The following is a 24,905-nucleotide window of genomic DNA, read 5'->3' on the forward strand; positions in this document are numbered from 1 at the left end:
ACACCCTCGGGACCCCTTCAGGACTCCTCTTCCCAGAAACCACAGCATAGAGTACATGAGCACCTGTGTTCCCTGGGGCTGACCAGGCCGTGGGCCCAGGGCCACATAGTAACCTGGGGCAGAGGCATCGCCTTCCGTCCAGCCCTATTTGGAGTTGCAATCTTCCAAAGACAGGTTCTCAGACCAGTGCCCGTCCTGCTAGGTTTTCACTCGTTTATGGGAAAAATTAGAAAAAAAAAAATACTGGGTGGTATTCAATTTGAAGCTTTTCTTGCTCCATTTTTCGTGTTAAAATGTCTCTTGTATTAAAAATTGATGGTAATAGAAGATAGAAAATCTTAAATATTTCTTTTTCTTGGCAAAGTAAGAAGCTGCTAAGCCTGTAGGTCACTGAGAGGTTTCTGACATCCTTACTGGGCTGGGAGCCCTGGCGTCCGGGGACCTGCTTCTCTTCTGAGCAGAGGGAGAAAGCCGGGGGGCCCTTCCTGCAGTCAGGGTTCCCGCCTCGTCCCGAGAGGAGCCCACAGCACCACAGTCTCCTTCCCTGGCAGGTGGTGGCCCAGATCCTGCCCTTCCGAGACCAGAACCGCAAGGCCCTGGACGGCCTCTGGAACCGGCACCACGTGGAGCGGGTGGAAGTCATCCTTAAGGAGACGGTGGACGCGGAAGGTGCGTGTCCGTGGGGAGGTGTTTGCCCGGCCCCGCCCCCCTGTCTTGGCCAGTGCTTCTCAGAGGGACGCTTTTGCAGGTGTGTGGTCCCCCTCCAGGGCCTGGGCTGTGCTGCATCCCAGGGTTCCTGTGGGCAAACGCTGCGTGGTCATTACTGCCCTTATGGAACATGCAGGCCAGTTAAGTAGACTTGGCCCAGGTGCTGAAACACTGGCTGGCAGTGAACTCTGGGGGTAAGAGAGTGTGGTGGAGACCGGCAGCCGGCTTGTATCCAGTACGTGCACCAGCAGCTCCCTCTGCCCTCCCCTCCTTTCCCCTCCCCTCCCCTCTCCTCCTCTCCTCCTCCCCACCTCCCATCCCTCCCTACTCCCATTCATCCATTCTCAGTTCAGTGGTCACTTTTGTCGGGGAGCCTCTGCTGACCGTCCTGACAAGGTCTGTCCCTCTGCACACTCAGAGCACACGCGGCTCTCGCATCCCTGCCCCATCTGTCTCTTCCACCTGCTCGCTGGCACCTGGCACACACCTGGGAAGTGCTGAGCAAACACCTCAGGAATGAGCAGTGTTGACCTGGGAGTCGGGACACCTGAGTATCAGGCCTGCCTCTGCACCCAAGTGACCTCAGCACGTCCTGTCCCTCCTCTGTGAGGCCAGCGGTTGTGTCGACAACAGCCACTGAGGCCCCTTTGAGCTCTGGTGTTCTGTGATTCCATCACGTTTTGTGAGCATTGACTATATGTGTTCAAAGCATCGGTTCTTACCCAAAATAATTAAAGCTGATTCGTATTGTGTCCTGATGCCCCAGTGGCCATGTGAGATGGGCACTATTATTAGCCTCCACGTACAGAGGAGGTTTGGTGACGGGCCCAAGGTCACGGCTGGGAGTGGTGGGGCTGGATCCTGGTCCAGGCAGTCAGGCTCCGGCACTGCAGCCAGCTCGTCCCCTGACTGCGTTCCGTAGCCCAGGGCCACCGGCCCCACCCCACAGTGTGTGCCAGGTGGAGGGTAGGGCCGCAGACCCCTCAGGCCTGGATGGGGGACCAGGAGGTCTGTCTCTTTCTCTTTTCCTTGGTGACTCTTCAGCTTTCTCCCCTTTCCTCTTTGAACATGTGTTTAGTTCAAAGCTAGAAACTTTGTGGCACTGGGGGCTGCCGTACAGAGAGGTGAGACCCAGCCGCCGTCCCCAGTACCCCAGGGGTTCACTGGGGGAAGTAACGTATCAGGACAAGCTCCAGAGTGAATGACGCAGGTGGTGCTGTGGGCGCGGGGCAGGGAGGGGAGGGCTCGGGGGCTGGCCCGAGCCAGGCCTCAAAGAGCTTTGCTGTCCTTCAGGGGAGCTGGGCTTCTCCATCTCGAACCTGCAGCAGAGAAGAGGTGCTGTCCCCACTGCAGTGAGCCTTTGTGGGCCTCGGGGATCCTCCCCACGTCTTCCAGATTTCCCCTCCTGTCCTCAGCAAGGGCTCAGGCTGTGGGTTTCCTCCTTGTGCCCGTGTGTGTCCTGGCGGGAGTGAGGCCTCATCTGCCAAGAGATGAGCTACAGATCCGTCGCTGAGAGCGTGGGGCGAGACCGGAGGAGGCCGCTGTCGCTCCTGCTTGCGGGCGGGGGCGGGGGCCAGCACCTCTCCCCCTGGGCTTGGCACTGGGTCTCCTCCCCGCCCGCATTTCTGGCAACTCCTTCCAGGGCCCACCCTGGGTTGGAGAAGAGCCACGATGCCTGGAATTACCAGTTGGCGTTGTCGCGTCGTTTCTTCCAGCCCTGCCACCCCATCTTTCTTGCTCTCTGAGGTAAATTGCAGGATCCCTTGCGGAGCCAGGGGCTGAGCAAACTGGAGGCCTGCTTTTCCTTGTGAAGCTACCTTTGGATGTTGGAGAAGGGAGAACAGAAGGCAAGACAGAGAGGCAGGCAGAGGCCTGGGAGAGCCTGTTTGCCACGGCAGGCCTATGGCAGGGAGAGTCTCGGGTTTGAAGAGCAGTACAGCAGCTGAGGTCGAGGTCCAGGAGGGAGGGTGGCACCGTGGCTCTGCCTTCGGGCTGTTGTGTGCGACCAAAGCTCAGGCCCCGTTGCCTTCAGGGTGTGGGTTCCGAGCCACGGGTCTCACAGCTGCCAGCCCCGGAGCACATGCTGCTTCAGTGGGCCCGGAGGCAACGAGAGACAGAGCAGGGCAGGCAGCGGGCACGCACCAGCCCTGCGGGGCGTGCAGCCGGAGGGGCTAGTTCAGCCCACTGTCCTTGTCAGAGCAGCCCGCAGGACTGCAGCTGTTCTGGGTGCTGGGTCTTCCTGCCCGGGTCAGCCTGTTGACCTGCCCATTGGATGCACAGGCCCTAGTGGTGTGTGACGGGATGACTTCCTGCCTCATCCCCGCAGCGAGGGGCTGTGGACCGGGTCCTCAGTAACAGTGAGAACAGTGGTTCTCTTCCTCTTCCCTGTGTCTGTGTCTGTCTCTTTCCCTCCCTCCCTCCCTCACCTGTCTATCTCTCTTTCCCCTGGGCCTCAGGGACCCAGGACAAGGTTCTCTGCATCCCGAGGAAGCAGCCTGGGGCAGCCCTGTGGCCCCAGCGCGGGTCCTCGCTCCCCGCTCTGGGTCCTGCCTCGGAGCGCATCCCCCAGGGAGGCCCTGGTGGACTCCAGTTCAGGCTGGAGAGAGAGGAGAGGAGCTGGGGACCCTGCCGTCAGCCCCCCATGGCCAGTAAGCCCTGTTCCCAGCACATCAAGGCCTCGGCAGTGCCTCCTCCTGGGCTTGGGGATGGGAGGCCACAGGAGGAAAGGGTGCCCTCCCCGCCGGAGGTCGCAGTGTCTCGCTATGGTTTGGTGAGCTCAGCAGGCGGGCTGCCGCAGCGGGACTGAGCTGGCCAACAAGCATCCAGGCAGGATCCCGAGCCGCGCTGTCTGACCGTTAAGCAGAAGGACAGAGTGTGGCAGCCCTCTCCCCTCCCCCGTCCCCCTCGCAGGCTCCTGTGCCGGGCGGTGCTGGAGGGACGCAGCTCCCGGTGGCGGCCCAGACTGTGGCCTGAGTGCTGGAAGGAGAGGGGGCTGCAGGCCAGGCCTGGGAAAGGGACGTCCCTGCTCCTGGGCAGCTGCAGGCCCTGGGACGGGGGCTTCTGAGCTGTGAGGCGGTTTGGATGTCTCTCCCACCCCCACTCGTCCAGGTGGGGAGGCCAGCTCCCCGGGCTGCCTCCCTCCACCGCTGTGTGAGGGTTTTTTTTCTCCTTCTCTGCCGCAGCCTCTGGCCCAGAGGAGTCTGCTGCAGTCAGGGCTGCTGCACAGGCAGGAGGGAGAGAGAGGGAAGTGGGGTGAGGAGGAGGGTCCTCCGGCAGCTCCAGGGCCCAGCTCCCTCTCAGCCTCATCTGGGGTACGCCTCTGGGGAGTCCCTTCCTGTGAGCCCCCGAGAGTCAGGAACCCTGGGTACCTGCCTGGGGTCTCCTGGAGCAGCCGTCTGGACCGTCCACAGAGTGACCTTGGCTGGGCCACTAGCCTGTGTGTGGAGGTGACCCCTGTCCACCCGCATCACGGCCACTGATGGACTGAGGTGCAGCTGTGAAGTCTGGGCGGCCCTTCTTTCTGGGGCAGCTGGGATGTGGTCCCAGGTCTGTGGCATCTCAGAACCCAAGCTCCTAACCACTGAGCCTGCAGCCTCAGTCTGTCCAGGCCCTCGGCAATTGGCCTTCCTGCCAGGATGTGCTCCAGCCGTCTCTCTGCTGCCCTAGATTCCCCTCTGGTTGGAAGGCTTTTTTTTTTTTTTTTTCTTTTTTTCTTTCTTTTGGCCAGAAGAAGGAGGGAGACTTCCTGAGGCTGGTGTAGCTGTCCCTGCTTTGGGAGGGTCCCGATTCTGACATTGGCATGATGCATGTTGACCTTTGGGGGTTGTAGTGACCATCCTGTACCCCTCACGGAGGGCCCAAGACAGCCAGCATCCTCCCAGTGGTCCTGTCTCCCAGCCTGGGGTGCGAGGAAAGGCTGGGAACTTGTTCAGCTCCCCTTCTAGCCGTCTGCAGGGCTGTCCGCAAGGTGAGCCCAGGGCAGCTGCTGGGCCTCCAGCCCGTGGACCCACTCTCTTCCTGGCCCTCCCCCCTTTTTATTTTTAGTGATCCCAGAAGATGTTGGTAGAGAGCACAGCTGGATTTGGGGGGTTTTTTTGTTTTGCTGGGAGAAGTGGGCTCTCCCACAGTGTGGACGCAGCGGGGAGGGGTTTCTGGTCCCAGATGTGCAGGCCGCGTCCTCAGCAACTTCTCTACATGATGATGGTGACCCCTGCTACCTCTCCTGGGATTGTTTTAAGGCTTAAATCAGATAGTGTGCACGGAAATACGCTACAAATGGAGATGCTGTTCTCCTTCCAAGTTGGCAGGGAGGGGAAGCAGCAGTGTTCTCCGTCTCTCTGGGCTCCACGTGGCTCGTAGGTGACTTGTGTTGGGTTATATAAAGACCCATAATTCATCTGCAATTCTCCTTTATGTCCATTCTTCACATAATATTATCTCCTTCTCTCATTTATATATGTATTTAAATTTCCATGTATTGACAATTTGCATAATATATACCTTTCAGTAGCTCTGTGTTTCTGTTCAATTCTGTTTATATCACAGAATATGAATTGTTCTATTATTAGGCATCCTGGTTGTTTCCACTTTTTGCTATTTTAAATAGTACTTTGCGAGCTTTAAAAAAAATTGATATGATTCACATGCCATAAAATTTACCCTTTTTCAAAGCGTACAATTCAGTAGTTTTTAACATATTCACAGGCATGCAACCATTATCTAATTCTAGAACATTTGTGAGCATTCTAAGAAGTATTTTTCCTTTAAGTATACTTCTGAAGTGGAATGACTAGGCCAGAAGGGTGAAAACGACTTCATAGCTGTTATTACATCTTATCGGACTGTTTCCCAGAAAATGCGCAACAGCGGCATCCGTCACGAGTGGTTCTCCTACAGCTTTGCCCACATCGCGCGCCCCTGTCTCCCCTGTTCCCGCCGATCTGGTAGGTGTGCAGCCGCTCCTCTCGGAGTGTGGGACGCAGCTGCTCGTGCCTTTCGGGGTTGTGAAGGACACCACGACCAAGGGGCAAAGTGACGGGTCTCCCATGCTTGTGATCCCGTGACTTGGACGAGCTCTGGGTTTGAGCAGTTTGGGAGCCAAGTTCATGGGGGTCTTTCTTCCCATCGTCCCACCTGGTCGTGCTTTATGCTGTCCTTGTTCACATGTTGCTGGGTTTTAACCCCTCAGCTTTCAACCTCGGAAGGACACTAGGAGCCACGGTGGATCATTTCCAGGAAAACTCAGTCCACGATAGCTGGTGGCAACCAGAAGAAGTTACCTTGTTGGACGCCATCAGGAGGACCAGCCCCTGCCTCCCTCTCCCTGTGCTTAGCTCCGTCTTCTCCCCCCCCACGAGGTGCCTGCCCTGGGCCTGATCACTCCACTTTACCCGAAAAGATAGCGAAGCAGGAAAGGGTCCAAGTCCACAGGTGTAGGGGCTGTGCTTGAGTCAGGCGCACCCCTCTCCCCCACCCAGCTTGAAATTAAGGAATAAAGGAAGCTCTCTCTCTGCAGCGGGTAGTAAACCTATGAATGTGTTCTCCCCAGGAGTGAGAGAGGATAAAAACAGGAAGAGGGCCACTTAGGGATTTGCTGAACTAATGACTAGTAAGCAGATAACAGGGCTTTTTAAGACTCGGCTGTGTTCCCTCCATCAAAAATTCATCTGTTCGCAAAGCTTTAACTATCCTCTTTACACTCTTAAATCTCCTGTAATTCGTTGATTCTAAGACACACATTTTTACATCTTCGAACCTCTCTGAAGTTGGGTTTACCATTGATGGGTGATATAGTGTAATTGGCAGCCTGTTTCTGTCTTAGTGGTGACAAAATAATGATGCGTTCACCATCATTGGCATTTTGGATGTAATGAAATTTAGTCTGTCTCCAGTATTCATTGCCGTTCCAAAGCCCTAGACTTACACCTTCAGCTACCTTTGAGATATTTTCACTGGGTGTATATCACCGTGTCAAAGCTAGCAGATTTAGAACTTACACAACCTCATCGCATTTTTCTCATGAAATATCGTCTACTTTTTTCTGACTTCATTTTCAAACGGTGATCATTCTCTGAGTTGCCCAGCTGTGATCAAAGAAGTGCTGGCCAGTGTTTATTAGTGCTTCCTGCAGGCCAGGCACTTGTCCCAAGCCCCAGTAATCCTTACAGCAGCCCTACAAGGCAGGTACTGTGATCAGACCACTTTTGTATGTGACGTAGAGCCACTCACCCGAGGTCACAGGGCTAAATGACGGCAGGGTGGGGTCCTTGAACCCGACAGCTTGACCCAGAGACTCCGGACCACATCTCTGCGCTGCCTTTCACGGATCCAGCCAGGGACCACGGGGTTTTCACTCGTGCACTGAAGAACGTCCCTGTGCTTCACTGTCTGCTCTGGCCCCGGCACTTCCTTTGATTGCAGCAAAAGCTGCCCCGTCGATTTCCTCTCCACCTGTTCCCCTCTCTCTTCATCTTGCAAATCCTAGACAGCTTCATCTTCCCACAGCACCTCTTTCGGGGTTCCACTTCCCTGCTCAAACACCTTTTCAAAGGAAGCTCTATTGCTATGTAACTCACATATCATACAATTCCCTTATTCAGAGTATGCAATTCAGTGGGTTTGGGTTTGTTCACAGAGCGGTGCATCCACCACCACAATCAATTTTAGAACATTTTCACCACCCCCCCAAAAGGAGCTCTGCCCCCCTGATTTCTCCCTGCCCCCACCCCGGAAACCATTAACTTACTCTGTCTCTATGGATTTGCCTATTCTGGATGTTTCATATAGATGGAACATATGATACGTGACTTTCTGTGCTTCTGTGTCTGGCTTCTCTCTCACTGAGCGTGATGTGGTCGAGGTTCTCTATGTCAGCGCCTCATCTCTTTTTATTGCTAAATAACATTCAGTTGTGTGGATGGATGTACCCCACTTTATTTACCCGTTTATCAGTTGGTGGACAGTTTGGGTTGTTTCAGCGTTTTGGCTGTTGTGGAAAATGCTGCTTTGAACATTCATGTACGGTTTTTATGTGGACATATGTTTTCATTTCTCTTGGGTGTGCACCTAGGAGAGGAATCGCTGGGTCACATGGTCGCTCTTTTTAACTGGTGAGGTCAGAAACTTTTAATAGCTCCTCAGACCCCTCCGTCTAGTTTTCAAAGCCCTTTCCATCTGTTCGCGATTCCTGCTGTTCCGAACCACAGCCTGGCCGCTTCTGCCAGACCGGGCTCACCCTCACCGTCTGACCTGTGTGTCGAGGCCTCTGCCTTTGGCTCGGGCTTCCCACCCGAACCAGGATGGGGTCCGGGGGCAGAGTCAGCCCACCCATTTGTTTCTTTGAGACGCACAACGTTTTAAAAAATCTGAATTATTTGTGCACATGAGATTAATACTGAAGGATCCAAATTTTTATGTTCTTTTTAAAAATTGCAAGATCTGGTCGCCGGGGGCCCACATGCCTGTGAGGCACCCCCCACCCGACTGCAGCTGAGGGACGCAGCCATGCCTGGTCCTCCTCACCCCTCTCCCGGCCCGCCACGCGCTGGGTCCCTGACCCATCCCTCCAAAGCCGGGCTCCGCTCGCTGCTCCGACCATCACGCTCCACGTCTGAAGCCGCTGGAGCTCGTGCCGCTCGACTCCACGCCAGGTGTCGTGGTCTGCCGCGCGACTGTTGAGAGGGGAGAGCCGGGAAGCTACCGGGGAACTGTGATGGTGCTAAGAGTTGCAGGCTTCGGGCCAGCTGCCTGGGTTCAAATCTCATTTTTACCCCGTTGTCAGCTGTGTGACCTTGGGCCAGTTACCTGACTTCTCTGAACCTCAGTTTCCTTATATTTTAAAATGGGGATCATAGAAGGACCCCTTTATGTGTTGTTCCTGTGGGGGGTAAATGGGCTGATGTGTATCCATTGTTATTAGTATTACTGTTATTGTTTTTTTCTTGACGTCTTCTCAGTGCTACTGTGAGAACTCGGGAGACCGGACCCCTGTGGGGCTGGGAGCTCAGCCGTGGTTCTCGGTGGCGGGCACTCTGCGCGGTGTGGCTGGAACAGCTGGGCTTGCTGTCATGTTCGTCCAGGGTTCCGCCCGCCTGGCCAGAGCTGCAGCCTCACGCCCCACCCCGAGGACGAGCGCACCTTCCCACGAGCTGGCTGTGGGCCTCACTTCCTCCCCCGCCGCGCTGGTGCCACCGCCAGGCCTGGCCTTGGGGCTGAACTCAGGGCAGGTGGTCCCTGCTCACCGTCCAGCTGGCTCGAGAGATGTGGCGAAGCCCGGTCAGGGCAGGTGGGCTGGGCAGGTCTGAACCAGGAGCCACTTCTTTTTGTTTGTCTGAATTAAATATTGACCAGATAAAAAAGAATGCTTACACAATCTAGGTAAGATATGAGAACTGTGATGTGACAAATGCCAGGGTGCCTGCCATCCTTGTGTCCCTCCCCCAAGTTCTGTCCCAGTTCCTCTCCTTTACTTCCAAGTTTTAGGTGGACTTTCCCCTTCTCCTCTTTATCATTTCTATGTGGGTCCAGTTGCCTAAACAACATGCTGTTTCATTTTGAAGAGTCGTCACACTGTGTGTGTGTGTGAGTGTGTGTGTGTTGTCTTGCTGTCACTTTAACCTGCACTCACCGTAATCTCTCCAGATGTGTCTTCTAATAACTGACTTATTTTTCAGCTGTTCCTAATCCATAGAACCCACCTGTGGACTTTCTCGTTTCCCCTTATATTTTTCATTTGTTGAAATTCTGTTTATTCTGGTCATTTTGTATCATATATATATATATATATTTTTGGCCATGCTGCACATCTTGTGGAATCTTAATTCCCCTGCCAGGGATAGAACCTAGGTCCTGGCAGTGAGAGCACAAAGTCCTAACCACTGAACCGCCAGTGAATTCCCTATATCATATTTTCAGAGTTAATTGTTTTTAAATTAATTATTTACTGGCTGCATTGGGTCTTCATTGTCGTGCATGGGCTTTCTCTCGTTGTGGTGAGTGGGGGCTCCTCTTTGTTGTGGTGTGTGGGCTTCTCACTGCGGTGGCTTTCTTGTTGTGGAGCACGGGCTCTAGGAGCATGAGCTTCAGTAGTTGCAGCACACGCGGCTCAGTAGTTGTGGCTCAGGGACTTAGTCTCTCCGCGGCATGTAGCGTCTTCCCAGACCAGAGCTCGAACCCATGTCCCCTGCGTTGGCAGGCGGGTTCTTAACCACTGCACCTCCAGGGAAGTCCCTTCAGAGTTAATTTTTATCAAAGCAATGAGGTTTCTCTCCCTTAACATTGTGCCTTTAAGGTGGACCCTGACGACGCATGTGTGTCCACTCTCTCGGCCGTACAGTGTTCTGCAGTGTGACTGCAGCTCCGGTGCTCGGGAGGCAGCAGGGAGCAGACAGATGCAGTCCTACTTTGATGGAGCTTCGAGGGTACCAGGGAAGACAGACATACAGGCACCTGGCCAGGTCAGGACTCCCAGGAGGGGAGGCCAAGAGGTCGGTAAAAATCTCCTATGAGTGAGACCTGAAGGGAGAGTGGGAGTTGCTGGGTGAGAGAGCTGATCCCATGTTGTAGGTGATGCTCACGCGCTTGTGTAAATGACTGCTCTTCCTGTCCTGAGGTCACCTTTTTCTGTAGGTAAGGCTGTGAATTGGCCCGAGTCTTGGCAAGTGAGCCACGTGTGAACCTTGTCGTGTGAGGTGTTGTGCATCTGAACCCTAAACCTTAAGACCATTGGGTTGTATGTATTTGGGTCACTGATGATCAGAGTGCATACCGAGCTCTGGGAGTGTAATGTGTGTGGCTAACCAGCTCCTGACTCTGCTGTCAGTCCTAGTCCTGGGCCTCTGACTCTTACCTCTCGTGTAGAGCTGGGACAGTCATGGTACCCACCGTGCAGGATCTCTTGGGTGTGATGGGGATAGTCCTGGTACCCGCGGTGCAGGATCTCTCGGGTGTGACGGGGACAGTCATGGTACCCACCATGCGGGATCTCTCGGATGTGATGGGGAGGGGCACCTAGCATCTCCACACCGTGCCAGGCGCAGCAAGCATCAGTGTTGTCACTGCGGGGCTCTGTGGTCAGCATTCTGTGTGTCACCCTCGTTTACCTTCTCAGTAACTGTCCACCAGCTGACTTGACGTTTCCACCTGTATGTCTTAAGCTTAAACACACCTAAAATGGGGCTCCCGGTTTCCCCTCCATCAAACCATCCCTCTCCCAGTCTTCCCATCTCAGTAGACGCCACCGCTGCCTGTCTTTTGCTCTGGCCGAGTCCTAGGAGTCGTCTTTGGTTCCTCCTTTTGGCTTGTGCTTACCTCCATCGGTCCAGTCAGTTCTGACACCAGAAAGAACATCCACTCCCTCCAGCTGCTTCGCTGCCACTTTAGTCCAAGCCCCGCAGTCTCCCCCGGGCAACCACACAGCCTCCGCCTCGGCCTCCTCCTTCCACAGCCACTCTCTCCACAGCAGCCGGGGGTCCGTGAACATTCCGAAGATCTTGATGTTTCCTGCTTCAGACCCTCCAGTGGCGTCCCCTGAGCTTAGAAGCAGTCCAGCCTCCTCCCCTGGTGCTGCCCTCCTGTCTGCTCCCTCCTGCTCACCTGCTTCAGGACGCCTGGCAGCCACGCTCGCTCCTGCCTCAAAACTGTTCCTCTCGAATCTCCCTTCATCCAGAATGTTCTCCCCTGCTTCTCGTAGGGCTGCCTCTTCAGGTCTCAGAGGGGCCCGTCCGTTACCGGCTGTCACGAGCTCTGTCTGTAATGTCTTTATTGGCTTTTCTGCCTCCCTTCTTCCCTCCCTCCCGCTGTAACCGGTGTGCATTCGGTAGGGGGTGGCAGCGAGCCCCATTTGACGGCAGGATGCAGAGCAGAGACTCGGGTAACTCGCCCCGGGTCGCGCACTAACAAGCCGCCCAGGCCCTCACCACGATGCACAGCCTTCCGCGGACCACAGCCTTGCCCGCGCAGATGCCTGGAGAGGCCCAGGGGTCTGACGTCTTCTGACAGAGTGCTTCTCGTTGAAGGGAGATGGCTCAGACACGCCCGTCCTCCTTCCTTCCCCTGTTCTGCTCTGTAGCTCGCTCTCCGGACTGGGGAGCGTGGCTGCGGGGACGTGAAGCACAGGCGGGGGTCCTGGTGCTCCGGGAGGTGGGCCACATCTCCCAGTCCTTACACCCTCCCCCCTCCTCCCGCTCAGGTCGCATCAGCTTCTATGAGGAGTACGGCGTCATCCGCGACGTCCTGCAGAACCACCTGACCGAGGTCCTCATGCCGGTGGTCATGGAGCTGCCTGTCAACATCAGCAGCTTGGAGGCGGTGCTGGAGCACAAGCTCCAGGCCTTCCGGGCCCTGCGGGGCCTGCAGAGGGGCAGCGCTGTCGTGGGCCAGTACCAGGCTTACAGCGGACAGGCGCGTAGAGAGCTGCAGAAGCCAGACAGCTTCCACAGCCTGACGCCGACCTTCGCAGGTGGGTTCAGGGGCCGGGCACGGGCTGCTGGGCCGACCCCCGCCCCCAGCCCCCCAGACGGAAGCAGCTCTCCCAACTCGGACGCCCTTCGGGTTGGGTTGGAAGGGACTTGAAGTGGGGTTTTCACAAGGGTGCTCAGTGGAGTGTGAGAAATGCCCCTGCCTCTCTGGCCGCCCGCCTGCTCAAAGCTGCGGGTCACCTGCTGGTTCCCCAGGACGGAGGACACCTCAGTGACAGTCTCCATTCAGGCCACGTCCACGGATCCTTCCAGGGTGTGCCGAGCTGGGCTCAGACCTGTCTCTGCCCTTGCGGCACTTCCATCAGCCCCTGGTTAGGCAACAGGCCTGCCCACTGCAGCCGGGGGCATCCCCAGTGGGCAGGTACCACGTTGGTCAGGCAGGTGCCCACTGGGGCCATCCTCTGGACACATGCACAGGCTCAGAGCTTCCAGAGGGAGGCTGGCTCCCTCACGCTGAGGCCACAGCCAGGGCAGCAGCTGCTGGTCGGGCACTGACCACGTGTCCGGCACATCACGTATGTGATCTCACTTCATCCTCACGCGTGCAGACGCGTCTGGCAGGTGTGATTATCATCCCCACTTAGCGGTGAGGAACCGTGAGGCTCCGTCAAGTTACCAAAACTTGCCAGAGGTCACGCAGAGGTAGTACGTGGGGAAACCGGGCTTGCGACTCGAGTCTGAGGGCACTCGGCATCCGGCTCTCACCACCGTGGTCCCTGCTGCAGGCCTCCTCACCTGCATGGCAGTTCCCTGCTGGCCAGTGGCTGAGGACCTTGCTCCCAGTATCTGACGGCCTCAGCGCGTCCTGAGTGCTCTGCAAACAGGAAGGACGCACCTTTTCCTAGGACACCTGCCCTCAAAGTCACCATCACTGGCACCTTGCCCCTGCTGTGAGACTTTGCTCAGAGTCTCCCTATCGGAGCATCTCAGCCCACTCCCCCTTTGCTCGGGGACAGTGGCTCTGAGAGGTGCCTCAGGGAGGTGGGAGTCCCAGGTGGCCCCAGAGGCTGCTTCTCGAGCACCGACGAGGGTGCCTAGAGGAGGGCTCAGAGAGTAAGCTGGCAGGCAGGCCGGAAGGGAGGGACAGCGAGTGGTCCCAGTTCTGGTGCCGCAGCATCACCCCCACTGTCCCCCTGTCGCCCCAGGCATCCTCATTCACGTAGACAACCTTCGCTGGGAGGGCGTCCCTTTCATCCTGATGTCCGGCAAGGCCTTGGATGAGAGAGTGAGCTATGTCCGGATCTTGTTCAAGAACCAGGCGTACTGCACCCAGAGTGAGAAGAACTGGGTCCCAGCCCAGAGCCACTGCCTCCCTCGGCAGATCGTCTTCCACATCGGCCACGGTGAGCTGGGCAGCCCTGCCGTGCTGGTTAGCAGGAACCTGTTCAGGCCTGCCCTGCCCTCCGCCAGCTGGAAGGAAGTGGAGGGCCGGCCCGAGCTCCGCCTCTTTGGCCGCCCGCTGTCCGATTACTACGCCTACAGCCCCGTGAGGGAGCAGGACGCCTACGCCACCCTCATCTCCCATATCTTCCACGGCCAGAAGGATGCCTTCATCACCACGGAGAACTTGCTGGCCTCCTGGGGCTTCTGGACCCCCTTGCTGGACAGCCTGGCCCACGAGGTCCCACGCCTCTACCCGGGAGGAGCAGAGAATGGACACCTGTTGGACTTTGAGTTCAGCGGCAGCCACTTGGCCTTCTCCCAGCCGCCGCCGGAGCAGTTGATGCCGGGGCTGGACTCCACTCCGACACCCAGCGACTTCCAGGTTCTCAGGGGCAAGTACCGAGAGAGCCCACTGATCTCGGCCTGGCCCGAGGAGCTGATCGCCAGGCTGGCCAGCGACATCGAGGCTGCGGCCGTGGGGGCCGTGCAGCGCTTTGGTGAGTTCCACCTGGCGCTGTCAGGCGGCTCGAGCCCCGTGGCCCTGTTCCAGCAGCTGGCCACAGGGCACTACGGCTTCCCCTGGGCCCACACGCACCTGTGGCTGGTGGACGAGCGCTGCGTCCCGCTCTGGGACCCCGAGTCCAACTTCCAGGGCCTGCAGGCTCACCTGCTGCAGCACGTGCGGGTCCCGCACTACAACGTCCACCCCATGCCCGTGCACCGGCACCGGCGGCTCTGTGCCGAGGAGGACCAGGGCGCCCAAGCCTATGCCGAGGAGATCTCCGCCCTGGTGACCAACAGCAGCTTCGACCTGGTGCTGCTGGGCATGGGCGCCGACGGGCACACGGCCTCGCTCTTCCCGCAGTCGCCCGCCGGCCTGGATGGCAAGCAGCTGGTGGTGCTGACCACCAGCCCATCCAGCCCGCGCCGGCGCATGAGCCTCAGCCTGGCCCTCATCAACCGCGCCCGGAAGGTGGCAGTCCTGGTCATGGGCCGGATGAAGCGCGAGATCGCCGTGCTGGTGAGCCGTGTGGGCCGCGAGCCCCAGAAGTGGCCCATCTCGGGCGTCCTGCCGGATTCCGGCCAGCTGGTGTGGTACATGGACTATGACGCGTTTCTGGGGTGACGGTGCCTTTGCCCTTCACTCACCCTGTGCTTCGCTTCACCCGCCCGCTCTCCACCCCATCCGTCCTGCCGCCCCCCGCCTCCCCCACCACCACCAGGTGCCCTGCTCTCTGGAACCCGATGCCTCACGGTCAGGCCCCCTGCAGAGGGAGGACGAGGCCCTCCCCCAACCCCTGTGACAGTCTCTGTCTAGTGGTGGTGGGTACACATCGGAACGAGGAGGAAATGGAATCTCTGCTCCAAATCCAAGTCAGGAGAGAAATGTCCACCTTAAGAAAAGACCCACAGCGGTTACACGTGAACACACGCCAGCGCCAAACAGGATGGTCTGAAAGCTCTGCGCTTGAGCAGGAGTGCGGTGGGCTGAGGTCATCGAGGGTCTCCTGTGGGCCGGGACCCTTGGCCAGCTCTGGCGGAAGAGTAGAGTGTGGACAGTAGAGAGCAGGAGCCCAGGCTCCCATGGTCCAGTGCCCTGAGCCCGCGAGCATCTGCTGGGAGCCCTCGTCTCTCCTCCGTCCCCTTCCCGAGCCTCCAACTCAGCCTGCTGTCCTGTGCCCTCTGGGGCCACCCCCCCCACCCCCCGCTCTGCATCTCAGCTCTCTCCCCAGTCCCAACCGTGGAGGTCTTCCCACCCCCTCTGTTTCTTTGCTGCCCCTCAGACGCCACATTTATGGGCAGATAGCGGATGATGACAGTAGCACGGTGACAGATGCTGGGATGTGCAAACAGATCCAGAAACCTTGCGACTGTGGTTTGGAGCTCCCTTTCTCATAGCCAGGCTTCTTTGCTGGCGGGAGGCGCTGGTTCCCCAGCTCTGTCAGGGAGGACCTCTGGCCCACACCTGTGTTCCTGTCTCCAACCGACGCTGCGTGAAACTCACTGGACATAGATGATCAGGCCATTCCAGGGACCCCGCGTTTAAGAGCGTCCTTTGTGTCTCAGGGGACTTTCCAGGGAGTGTTTCTGCTCTCAGTGTCGTGCCTTGTTTTACCTGGAAAGATCCAGTTAAATCTTTCTCTGGTGGTGACGTCTCATTTGGGGGCAGAGATGTCACATCAGGTGATCAGACCACCCAGGTGCTACAATCTGACCGGACTAGTGGGGCGGCTGCAACTCCCGTCGGCAGTGGCTGCCCACGACCGACCATCTCAGGGACTTGGCCGAGGAGGGGCTGCCGCCGCCTGTCTCACCTACCTCGTGGCGGCATCGGCCTCCTGTCTGCCGGTCCCTCCTGTCACCGCTCACCTCACCACTGACGCATCGCTAAAAACTTGGGGGAACCAACAGAGCTTCTCCTTAAGTAGGTGCGAGCTCCGCTCCTGAGAAGCCATGGGCCAATAATACCTGTTTTTCTGAAACCCCCAAGGCAAGAGGTGTTTCCGAAATTCTTTTAAAAAAAAAAAATCAAAATTCTTAGGACACATTTAGTTTTTATTTCAACTTCCCACATAGCCCAAGATACGTCAGTACAGGTGAAGGCGGGTTTTTTCTGTGTAACTGCTGTCCCATCTTACAGTGACATTTTGTATCAACATCTGATCAGGCAGATACAAAGTGTCAAGGTCACACACTAAGGGCTTTCCTGGGTGAGGAGGCACATCACAAAATCTGTTTTTCTACTTTTGATTGTTTACGCTTTCTCCAAGGCCCTTTACACTTCTTCAAGAATTTAAAAGAATTCTTGCTTGGATGTGAGATGTGTGCATGTGAGGTGGGCGCTGGCGGCGGGGAGGGGGCTTCCCCTGGCCTCCAACGACCCGGTCCAGACAGGACATCTCTCTTTAGGCCAAGAGAGCTCACCTTGGCAGAACAGAGCACAGCCCCCGGGTCAGGAAGTCTCCTCCCTTTCTGAGAGTCAGCATTTTAGCTTTAAGGCTGCTGGTGGACCCGTCCTGCGGGAGTGGACACGTGGTTGCAGGCGGGGGCGCCACCTCTGGCCACGTGGGGGCGCCCTCGCACCATCGTCCCTGCCGTCGGAACCACGTGCAGGTTCCTGTGCCTCCCCTGCCCTTGGCTCTGAGCAGTCACCACCCCCCACCCCGCCCCCAGTCTGTTCTTTAGGAACTTCTTCCTCTGCGAGTAAGAACGGGACCTACACATGCAAGATAAGTGTCACTGCAGGATGAGGGGTGAGCAGACACCCGATGTCATCATTTCTGGATAATAGTGAGTCACGGCGGGCCTTAGCCGAGCGTGTCCTGTTCTCAGAGGAGCGCCTTGCCTCAAAATGCACCTTTCCTTGCAGAGAGCGCTGTAGGGGCAGGGGCGGGGGCACGAAGTGCCGAGGGTTCCTTTCCCGAATCAAGGGCTGTCTTATAGTCACACCAGACCGGTGCACTGGGAGACACTGCCGTGTTCCTGCTTCCGCCCGCTCCCCACCCCCCCCCGCCCCTCCCCTGCCCTCTGCTGGTGGTTTTCAGCCCTTTCACATCATGATCCACAGCGAAAACACACTTTTCATCCGCAGTCGGTGCTCACGTTCGTGCACTGAACACACGGAACCTGCGTCTCAAGCAAAAGTTTCATAAAGGAATTCTCACCCTGAGATTTCAGGATACCTTCTCTTTTCTCTTTTTTATTTTTTAAAAACTGCTGACTGTCATTCGCTAAATCAAGTTGATACATGGTTTGAAAAGTGCTGCTCTCATCCGACTTGACCCTGGCATCTAAGCTGAGGCCCCGGGGCTCGGAAGGGAGCACGGGAACCCACCTCACACAGAATGTTCGTGACCACACTGGGCCTGGTACCCAGGCTTTCCATTCCTGCAGCTTCACGCCTCGGGCTGGTCCCAGCGGCTGCTGCTCCAGCCTCTGTGATGGGGTGCTCGCTTCCTCCGTCCCAAGGGAGGGGAGCAGGGGGTGATGAAGACACGCTGACCACAGCCCTGGGCTCGTGGGGGCGATGACAGTGTGTCCTTTCCAGAGGGGTAGTACATATCAGGCTCAGTACTACACGTTTTGCACTGTGTGGTCTTCTTTAACCTTTACAACAACCCTTTGAGGAGTGAAGGGATCCTCATTTACTGATGATTTTGAAAGCGAAACTGGAGTTGTCTAATGACAACAGGCTGGTTGTTCCAAGCCAGACGTGGACCCCGGGCCTTCAGGGCTCTAGATGTGTGCTCCCAGCTGCCCTGTGCTGCCACCTCCTCCGCAGGGAGCTCGGTGCAGCCGCGGTTCCCAGAGCCCAGGCGCCCTGAGCGGACCCCACGTCAGAGGCCCCGTGGGCCTGTGAAAGGCAGCAGGGCCCCTCCTCTGGGAGGCCAGGCCAAATCCCCGTCTCCAGAGCAGGCATTGTTACCATTTGCTGGAAGGGAAGAATCTGGGACTTTCCAGGCTGCTGTAAGCTAGATCCTGATTTTGCTCCGGGAGCAAAGTTTTCTGCTCACCGCAAGTCTGAGCAGCCCTGTTGACCTGCCCGGCTCCTCGTTTCTCTGCACACAGTACTGTCTTCCCAGGAGCGGCACGGCCCCAGCTCTCTGCCAGCGGGCCCTGTTTCAGAACCCCCAGAACACTCGGGCTTGGTCTCCCTGGTCTGGGAGCTTCCTCCTCCCCGTTTGTACAGAGAGCCAGGGACGGTGTGACAGAGGGAGGGCAACGCTTCCACAGAGCCTTAAGGGGCGGTTTCCTACAAGTTAGTTTTCAGAAACAGACTTCTTTTTTCTCGACAAAAATACACACAACCACACCGAAGCAGCCTCTGCGTCCGTCTTACCAGCTGTATTTTTATCTTAAGCAGACCGGGCCCTGTGGACCTCGGTCCATTGGTAGAGAAGCTGCCGGACAGCGTGTCCGTGTCAGAGCACTAACAAGTCACAGGAAAGGCCAGTGGTGACACGAGGGGGAGGTGGCCTTGGTGGCAGGCCCATGCGATCGGCACTGCCGGCCCTGCAAACGATAGACCCCAGGGGCCCGGGGGGTGGGGTTTTGCGAGGTCTTGAGAGGCTGCTGCCTCCTGCCGCTACTGCCCCACCAGGGGCCATCCCCTCCCCCCCACCCGCCTGCTGAGCGGAAGCGCATCCCCAGCCCCTCCGCCCTCCCACGGCTCCACTCTACACACGCAGACCTCAAGGCTGCATCTGTGCCTGGGGCACTGGAAGTGCTTGCTTTGGTCAGGCGAGATTTCCACCAGGAAGAGGGTGGTTCCTCCAGCCTCATCCGCGTTTGGCAGCTGGTCAGAGCCCGGGACAGCATGGGGTCGGACCGCGCAGTGAGGTCAGCCTTCAAGGAGGCCCCGAGCATCTTGGCTGTGGTCATGAATTTGTTCCTCTCATCAGCAGTCCCCAACCTTGTTGGCACCAGGGACCGTTTTCGTGGGAGAGAGTTGTTCCAGTGACTGGGTGGGTGGGGTGGGTGGGAATGGTTTTGGGATGATTCAAGTGCATTACATTTGCTTTATTATTATGACATCAGCTCCACCTCAGATTGTCAGGCACTCGATCCCGAGGGTTGGGGACCCCTGCCTCTAATAACCCTGCCTGCTTCCCACCCCGCCCCACTGACCGGCCAGCATTGGCCCAGACGTCAGCATGCCGTCCGAGGTCCATCTTCCATTGCTCACTTGGAGGTTGGACTTGGGCACCAGCATGTCCTCTGGGGTCCTTTGCTGCGTACTGTGTAGTCTCCAAGTGAGATGGAAAGCCTGCTTCCTGCCCTTCCTGCTCTAGAGCAGGGTGCTGCCTCCCACACAGGGCAGCCTTCACTGGAGGAAGCTGGTGGGAACCCACACCAGCCTGTGCTCTTGGAGGACATGCATCCTCCATGACATCCCGGGACCCTCGTCCAGAGGTGTGCACGCCCGGCCTCCCTCCGTCAGCAGCTCGAGGTGGGGCCAGAGTGAGACGCTCTGAGGATTCCCCGACTCATTGCGAAGCAAGGTGCAGACTTATAATGCTGTCAGCACGAGAGAGAAGTCGCTGGAGATTTGAGGAGGCACTTCTGCGGGGAAAATGATCCCCTTGGTAAAACATCCTCTCCAGCCAACTTTCAGGAGCGCGTCTTTGCAAAGCAGGTGCCCGGGGCTGTGTCTGCTTGTGTGTGACCTGTAGAAGGGGAAGGGCGGAGGAATGGATGAAGGATGCCTCTTTTACTCTCGATTCCCAGGATGGTCTTTGTTTAAAACTCTTGCCTTGCCCTCAGATGTTTTAAAAGAAGTCTCTGCATGTTTTCTGTCCCTCCAGCGTGGGAAGGGGTAAAGACGCTTTCATTCACTGAAAGCCGCACGGAGTGTGTTTGAATGGCTCGTAGCTTTGAAAGCAGAAACGTAAACAGAACTACATATATTTGTCAGTTTGGGTCCTTAGCTGTACCCCGCAGAAGTCTAGAAGGGTCAGTTATAAATGGTATGAGGTACCTGAGCGTAGGAGGAAAGGTACCCTGGAGTAGCTGGTAATCAAGGGCCCAGTTTGCATCCACTTCTCTGAGATGTGACCTGTACAGTCGGCTCCTCCCGGTCCTTGGTTTGGAAGGACGGGGTGAGGGCAGACACCATGCAGCCTCTGCTGGGTCCAGGAGCCGTTGCTGCCCGTGCCTGAGTGAAGGACCTCGTTTCTAGCCGCGCTGGTGCCGTGCTTAGTGGCTGTTGCCAGAAAGAGACCTAGATGGGGAGGGGAGGGCACTGAAGTCAGGACGAGTTGCAATCTAGGTCGTGTCCGTGCGGTCTGTCCCGAGTGGGGAGAGCCAGTGTGGATTTCTGTCGGGAGAGGAGAAGAGAGACAGGAAAGCTCTTTTCTCAGAGGGACGGCCTGTTCCCTCATGTGGCGGGGAGACAGTGGACGTGAAAGCCCCCTCCCTCACCGCCCCCCCTGGCCAACGGCAAGGACATGCCATGCCTTCCTGCAGAGAGAGAAACCGCCGCTGGTTTTTATGGAACTACTGGACACTTTTAATGACGCCTCTGCCAGTGAGACACATTCAGAACAAAGTTTTTAAACTGACTTTTTGTACGTCAAATGTACCATCTATTTTTTAAACAATAAAGTTGTTCTGCCAAAATTCATGCTTTCATTTTCTCTGGGAGATGGAGTGTGATGCCTGTGTGTGTGCTCAGCGGGGGTGGGGTGGGGAGGGAGAGCCAGTGGCCCCTGTACTCATCACAGGTGTGGGGACGTCTGAGCAACCAGCTGGCCTCCACCTGCTTGAGGGTCCCTGGGCTCCTGGGAGAGACAGTGGGGGCAAGACGACTGGGTCTCGTAGGTCCCCAAGCAGTCTCAGGCAAGTTGTCCCCCCATCAGCCTACCTGGCAGCCTGGTGATGGGACAGGGCCTCATCCAGAGGGTGTTTACTGTGGCGTCTGAGGGGGATGTTTGGAGGGAGCATCTTTGGAAGCAGCAGTGCCTGATGCATTGTTTATCTTCTCCTGCATCCTCTGCCTCCAACCTGTGTCATGATCCCAGGAAGGTAGGGTTCTGGGGGCGTCAAATAAAACTGCAGGACCACTGGGGATGCAGGAGTCAGGACCCAAGCAGACCTGGAGGCCTCGTGAGGCGGTGACAGCGTGCACATCCAGAGGGGGTGGGATCCCATGGGACCAAGAGGCACAGGTGACAGACACGCCCAGAGCCCCCCAGGGAGGAAGGGAAAGCCCGTGGGCAGTAATGAGGCTGGAAACCAGAGGCCGCAGTCACATCCTTAATGGAGCCTCAGCCTGGGAACACAGAGCACGCACGCCCTCGGGGTTGGAGCCCAGAGCTGGCAGCATCCCCGCTTCTCTGCTGACTGCCTCCGGTTGTGCTGTTCTCACCCCCTCCCAGGACGAGACTGGTCACAGCTGGTGTCCGTGAAGGCAGCACTGGAAGGTCACTGGGACCCTTCCTCCTTTGGGGAGCCTCCCTGTGCCTGTGTCCTGAGGGGTCCTGGCGGGTCAGGGTATCCGATGCCCATAGCTGTGATGATTGATTCAGAGGGAGTCTGTGACCCAAGTTTGTCAAATCAGAGTGAATCCAAGGACATCGCTGAAGCTACCCCATTTCTCTGCTGTCTCAGCACCAAGGGGAGCCGGTGACCTCATGACGGAGCGGAGCAGAGCCAAGGATACCACATCCTGGAACATCCCCAGGCCCAGACTGCAGTCACGCCAGGAGTCTGCCAGCCGACTGTTCGTTTATAGGTGTCGAAGCCAGTTAAAATGGGGCTCTAACTTGTGATAGAAAACCTTGCCGGTATTGGAGCTGGGAGCTTGGTGAGGAATTTCAGGAAGCCCTGCAGAAACCCTCCACCAATTGAAAAAAAGTGATTCCGGCCAATCAGGAGGGCAGATCTCTCCCTTTGGGGTCAGGATTTCATCAGTCCAGTGTGGACAAGCTCTGGCTGGCCCAGTGCTATACAGCATTGGCTGTTTTCTTATTGCTTGATTTGGACCATTTTGACAATAGACCAGCGTTTTTTAAAACAAAGATCAAAGGGCCAAAGGGGAAGGGATGTGAAAATAACAGAAGGAGACGGTGGTAGACAAGCCTGGGAGCTGCTGGCCTCAGTGGTCTTCTCCAGAGCCTCCCAGCAGCTCTGCACCCACGCCCGAGCCCTGGAGGCTGTCAGCCCGCCTGCCGCAGCTCCCAACACAAGGAGACAGAATGGTTTTGGCTCCCCCACCCCCACTCCACGCCATCCTCCCCCCACTGGTCTGGCTGGGGACCAAGCCCGCAAACTCTATCTACCTCCCTCCGCTTTGCATTTCTGGTACTTAGTGCCCTGCAGTAAATGTGTAAGTGAATGAAGGGGAGTTATGAAAGCAGGAGAGGCTGCATCTGCTACAGCTGATAGAGCTCTGGGTTGGCCCAGGTGTCGTGGTCCAGGCTACCCGGACACTTGCTGTGCCTCCTTCTCCTGAAGGAGATGCTGAGCAGGGCTGTCTCCCTGGAAAAGCAGAGAGGCGGCCCCAGCAGCCAGAGCTGGGGACCTGGGGTGAGTCACTAAGAGAGGCTCCGGAGGGTCCGAGGGTGGGCCCCCAGGTGGGTGTGCAGGCCCCAGGCCCCATGTCTGCGGGTGAGGAGAGGGGAATGGGAGCCGGCACCTTGGAGCAGGAGCTTCTCAGAGCTGGGGTGGCCAGCAGAGAGGCAGGACGGGATGGGTGGAGGGCGAGGTGGCGGTGGCAGCCAGAGGCGAGCCCGGCTTTGGGTGGTCATCTCTAGGGGAGACTGGATGTCCTGCATGCACAGGGGGCTGGGGCAGCAGGGCCAACGCGGCAGCATTGGGGACCAGCGCTCGTTGGCACTAGAGGGATGGGGTGGGAGGCAGGACAAAAGCAAGGCAAGGTCTGAGTCCCACGCCTGGCGATTATCCTACTTGCTGCAGGTGGAGGGCAGGGCTGGGAGGTTGGGGCTGGCGGCCAGGCACTGGAGGCAAGGACCTTGAAGCCCCCGATCCGCGTGCCCGAGGCCCTGCCTCACCCTCTGCTCGGCCGTTCTAAGAGGTCCTTCCTCCTTCCCATCCCAACCCCCCGGCTTGTGGGAACCCATGATTACATTTCGTGCTTGAAGAAGCGTTCTTGGAAATAAAATATCTAAAACGAACTCATGCTATCAGCCGCCGCCCCCCCATACCTGTTCCATAAACCTTTTTTATTTTTCAATTAAACAATAAAAGGAAAATACAGAAAAGCACAAAGATGAGAATATCAATCCATGCAGATTACCTCCTCTCAGCACTAACCACTGTAAGATCTTTGCCTGTTGTCTTTTTTAAGGAGAAACATCCCAAATATTTTGGTAAAATAAGTACTTGTTATAAGTGAATTCACACAGTGCAAAAGTACACAGGTGAAGGTTAAAAAAGAAAAAAGCACCGCAGTTCAGGTGCCTCCACTGCAGAAATTAGCCATATAAGCAACAGGTGCACCAATGCTCATGTCCTCACGGAGCCTCTGCTCCTTGTCCTCTTGGTCCCTCCGTTTGCCCTTTATTTTGGGTGGTCCACCCATCCCTCCCTCTTCAAGTTCCTCTTTCTCATCCATGCCCTCTTCACTAGCAGATTTCTTAGTGGCCTCCCAGCTACTTCCAGCCCCATGTTCTGTTAGAAGTGGTCTCCGAGGTCACTGCTGACCTCCTGCTGGACACAGCCACACCGCCAGGTGGCTGCCGTGTGATGCTAAGAGGCCACAACCTGCACAGCAGTGGCCAACACAGCACAGGCGAGAGAGACCTCGTTCTGCTGATGGTCATCAAGAGGTGACCGTCGTCAAGATCTGCCAGCTGCCACCGAACCTGGGGGACCAGGACAATGTCCTCGGACCCTGAGAGTGAAGCCCTGTTCGGGGTTCGGGACCTCCTGCTTTCACCGCTGTCTTGTCCTCTTCGTTGATTCTCTTTGTGAATTTCATTACGGGGCCCCCCAAGCTGGGGTCTGTCCCCCTTCTCACTGCCAATCAAGATGGGAGATAGTTTGGAAAGGGTGAATTCTCTCCCTTTTGGATTTCTATTTACGTATAACAAGAAGACATTAAAAACATGAAATAGAGGAAAGTTGTCCACAGTGCCTGCCACCCCACCTAGTAATTGTTTTCGTGTTCGGCAACCTCCCTCCCTCATGGGACGCTCGTCTCAGCGATCTCTGCCGTCACAGTTTTGTGGTCTGCCTGGCTGCATGTTCATCTCATCGTGCGCATTCTCCACGTGCACTCCCAGTCTTCATACTTCATTTCCACGCAAGCATGAGGTCCATTGACTTAAAGCATCCTGTCAATGTGTCCCGTCCTCTGTTGTTGAACACTTAGGTTATTTCTAGCATTTGCCTGTTTGAAGACAATGTTACAACAAAGAGTATTCAGAGTGCAAAAAACCTTTTTATTCTTTTACAGTTACAGAAATGTGAGGTTTAAAACGACCTAGTATACATGAACAGCTTTGTAATCGGGAAAAAAACCCCGATAGGACAATAATTATAACCACAATAATAATCAATGGCCTAGGGGCTTCCCTGGTGGCACAGTGGGTAAGAATCTGCCTGCCAATGCAGGGGACATGGGTTGGAGCCCTGCTCCGGGAAGATCCCACATGCCTCGGAGCAACTAAGCCCGTGCACCACAACTACTGAGCCTGCGCTCTAGAGCCCATGAGCCACAACTATTGAGCCTGTGCCACAACTACTGAAGCCCACGCGCCTAGAGCCCGTGCTCTGTAACAAGAGAAACCACTGCAATGAGGAGCCCGTGCACCGCAATGAAGAGTAGACCCTGCTCTCTGCAACCAGAGAAAGCCTGTGTGCAGCAACGAAGGC

At 56.7% G+C, this 24,905-nt stretch overlaps 1 protein-coding gene across 6 annotated transcripts in view; it reads left to right on the forward strand.

Annotated features, from left to right (window-relative positions):
• H6PD (hexose-6-phosphate dehydrogenase/glucose 1-dehydrogenase) overlaps window positions 1–19,628 on the forward strand; it is a 30,064-nt gene extending 10,436 nt beyond the window's left edge. For all 6 annotated transcript variants that reach the window (XM_057695599.1, XM_057695591.1, XM_057695582.1 and 3 more), the window contains 3 exons: window positions 552–669; window positions 11,897–12,166; window positions 13,331–19,628. In XM_057695599.1, coding sequence (XP_057551582.1) covers window positions 552–669; window positions 11,897–12,166; window positions 13,331–14,694 — 1,752 coding nt within the window. In that variant the 3' untranslated portion in view covers window positions 14,695–19,628. The remainder of the gene's footprint in view (window positions 1–551; window positions 670–11,896; window positions 12,167–13,330) is intronic.
• Window positions 19,629–24,905: the final 5,277 nt, after the last annotated feature.

The sequence above is a fragment of the Hippopotamus amphibius genome, chromosome 1 (genome assembly GCF_030028045.1).
Source record: "Hippopotamus amphibius kiboko isolate mHipAmp2 chromosome 1, mHipAmp2.hap2, whole genome shotgun sequence".
NCBI lineage: Eukaryota > Metazoa > Chordata > Mammalia > Artiodactyla > Hippopotamidae > Hippopotamus > Hippopotamus amphibius.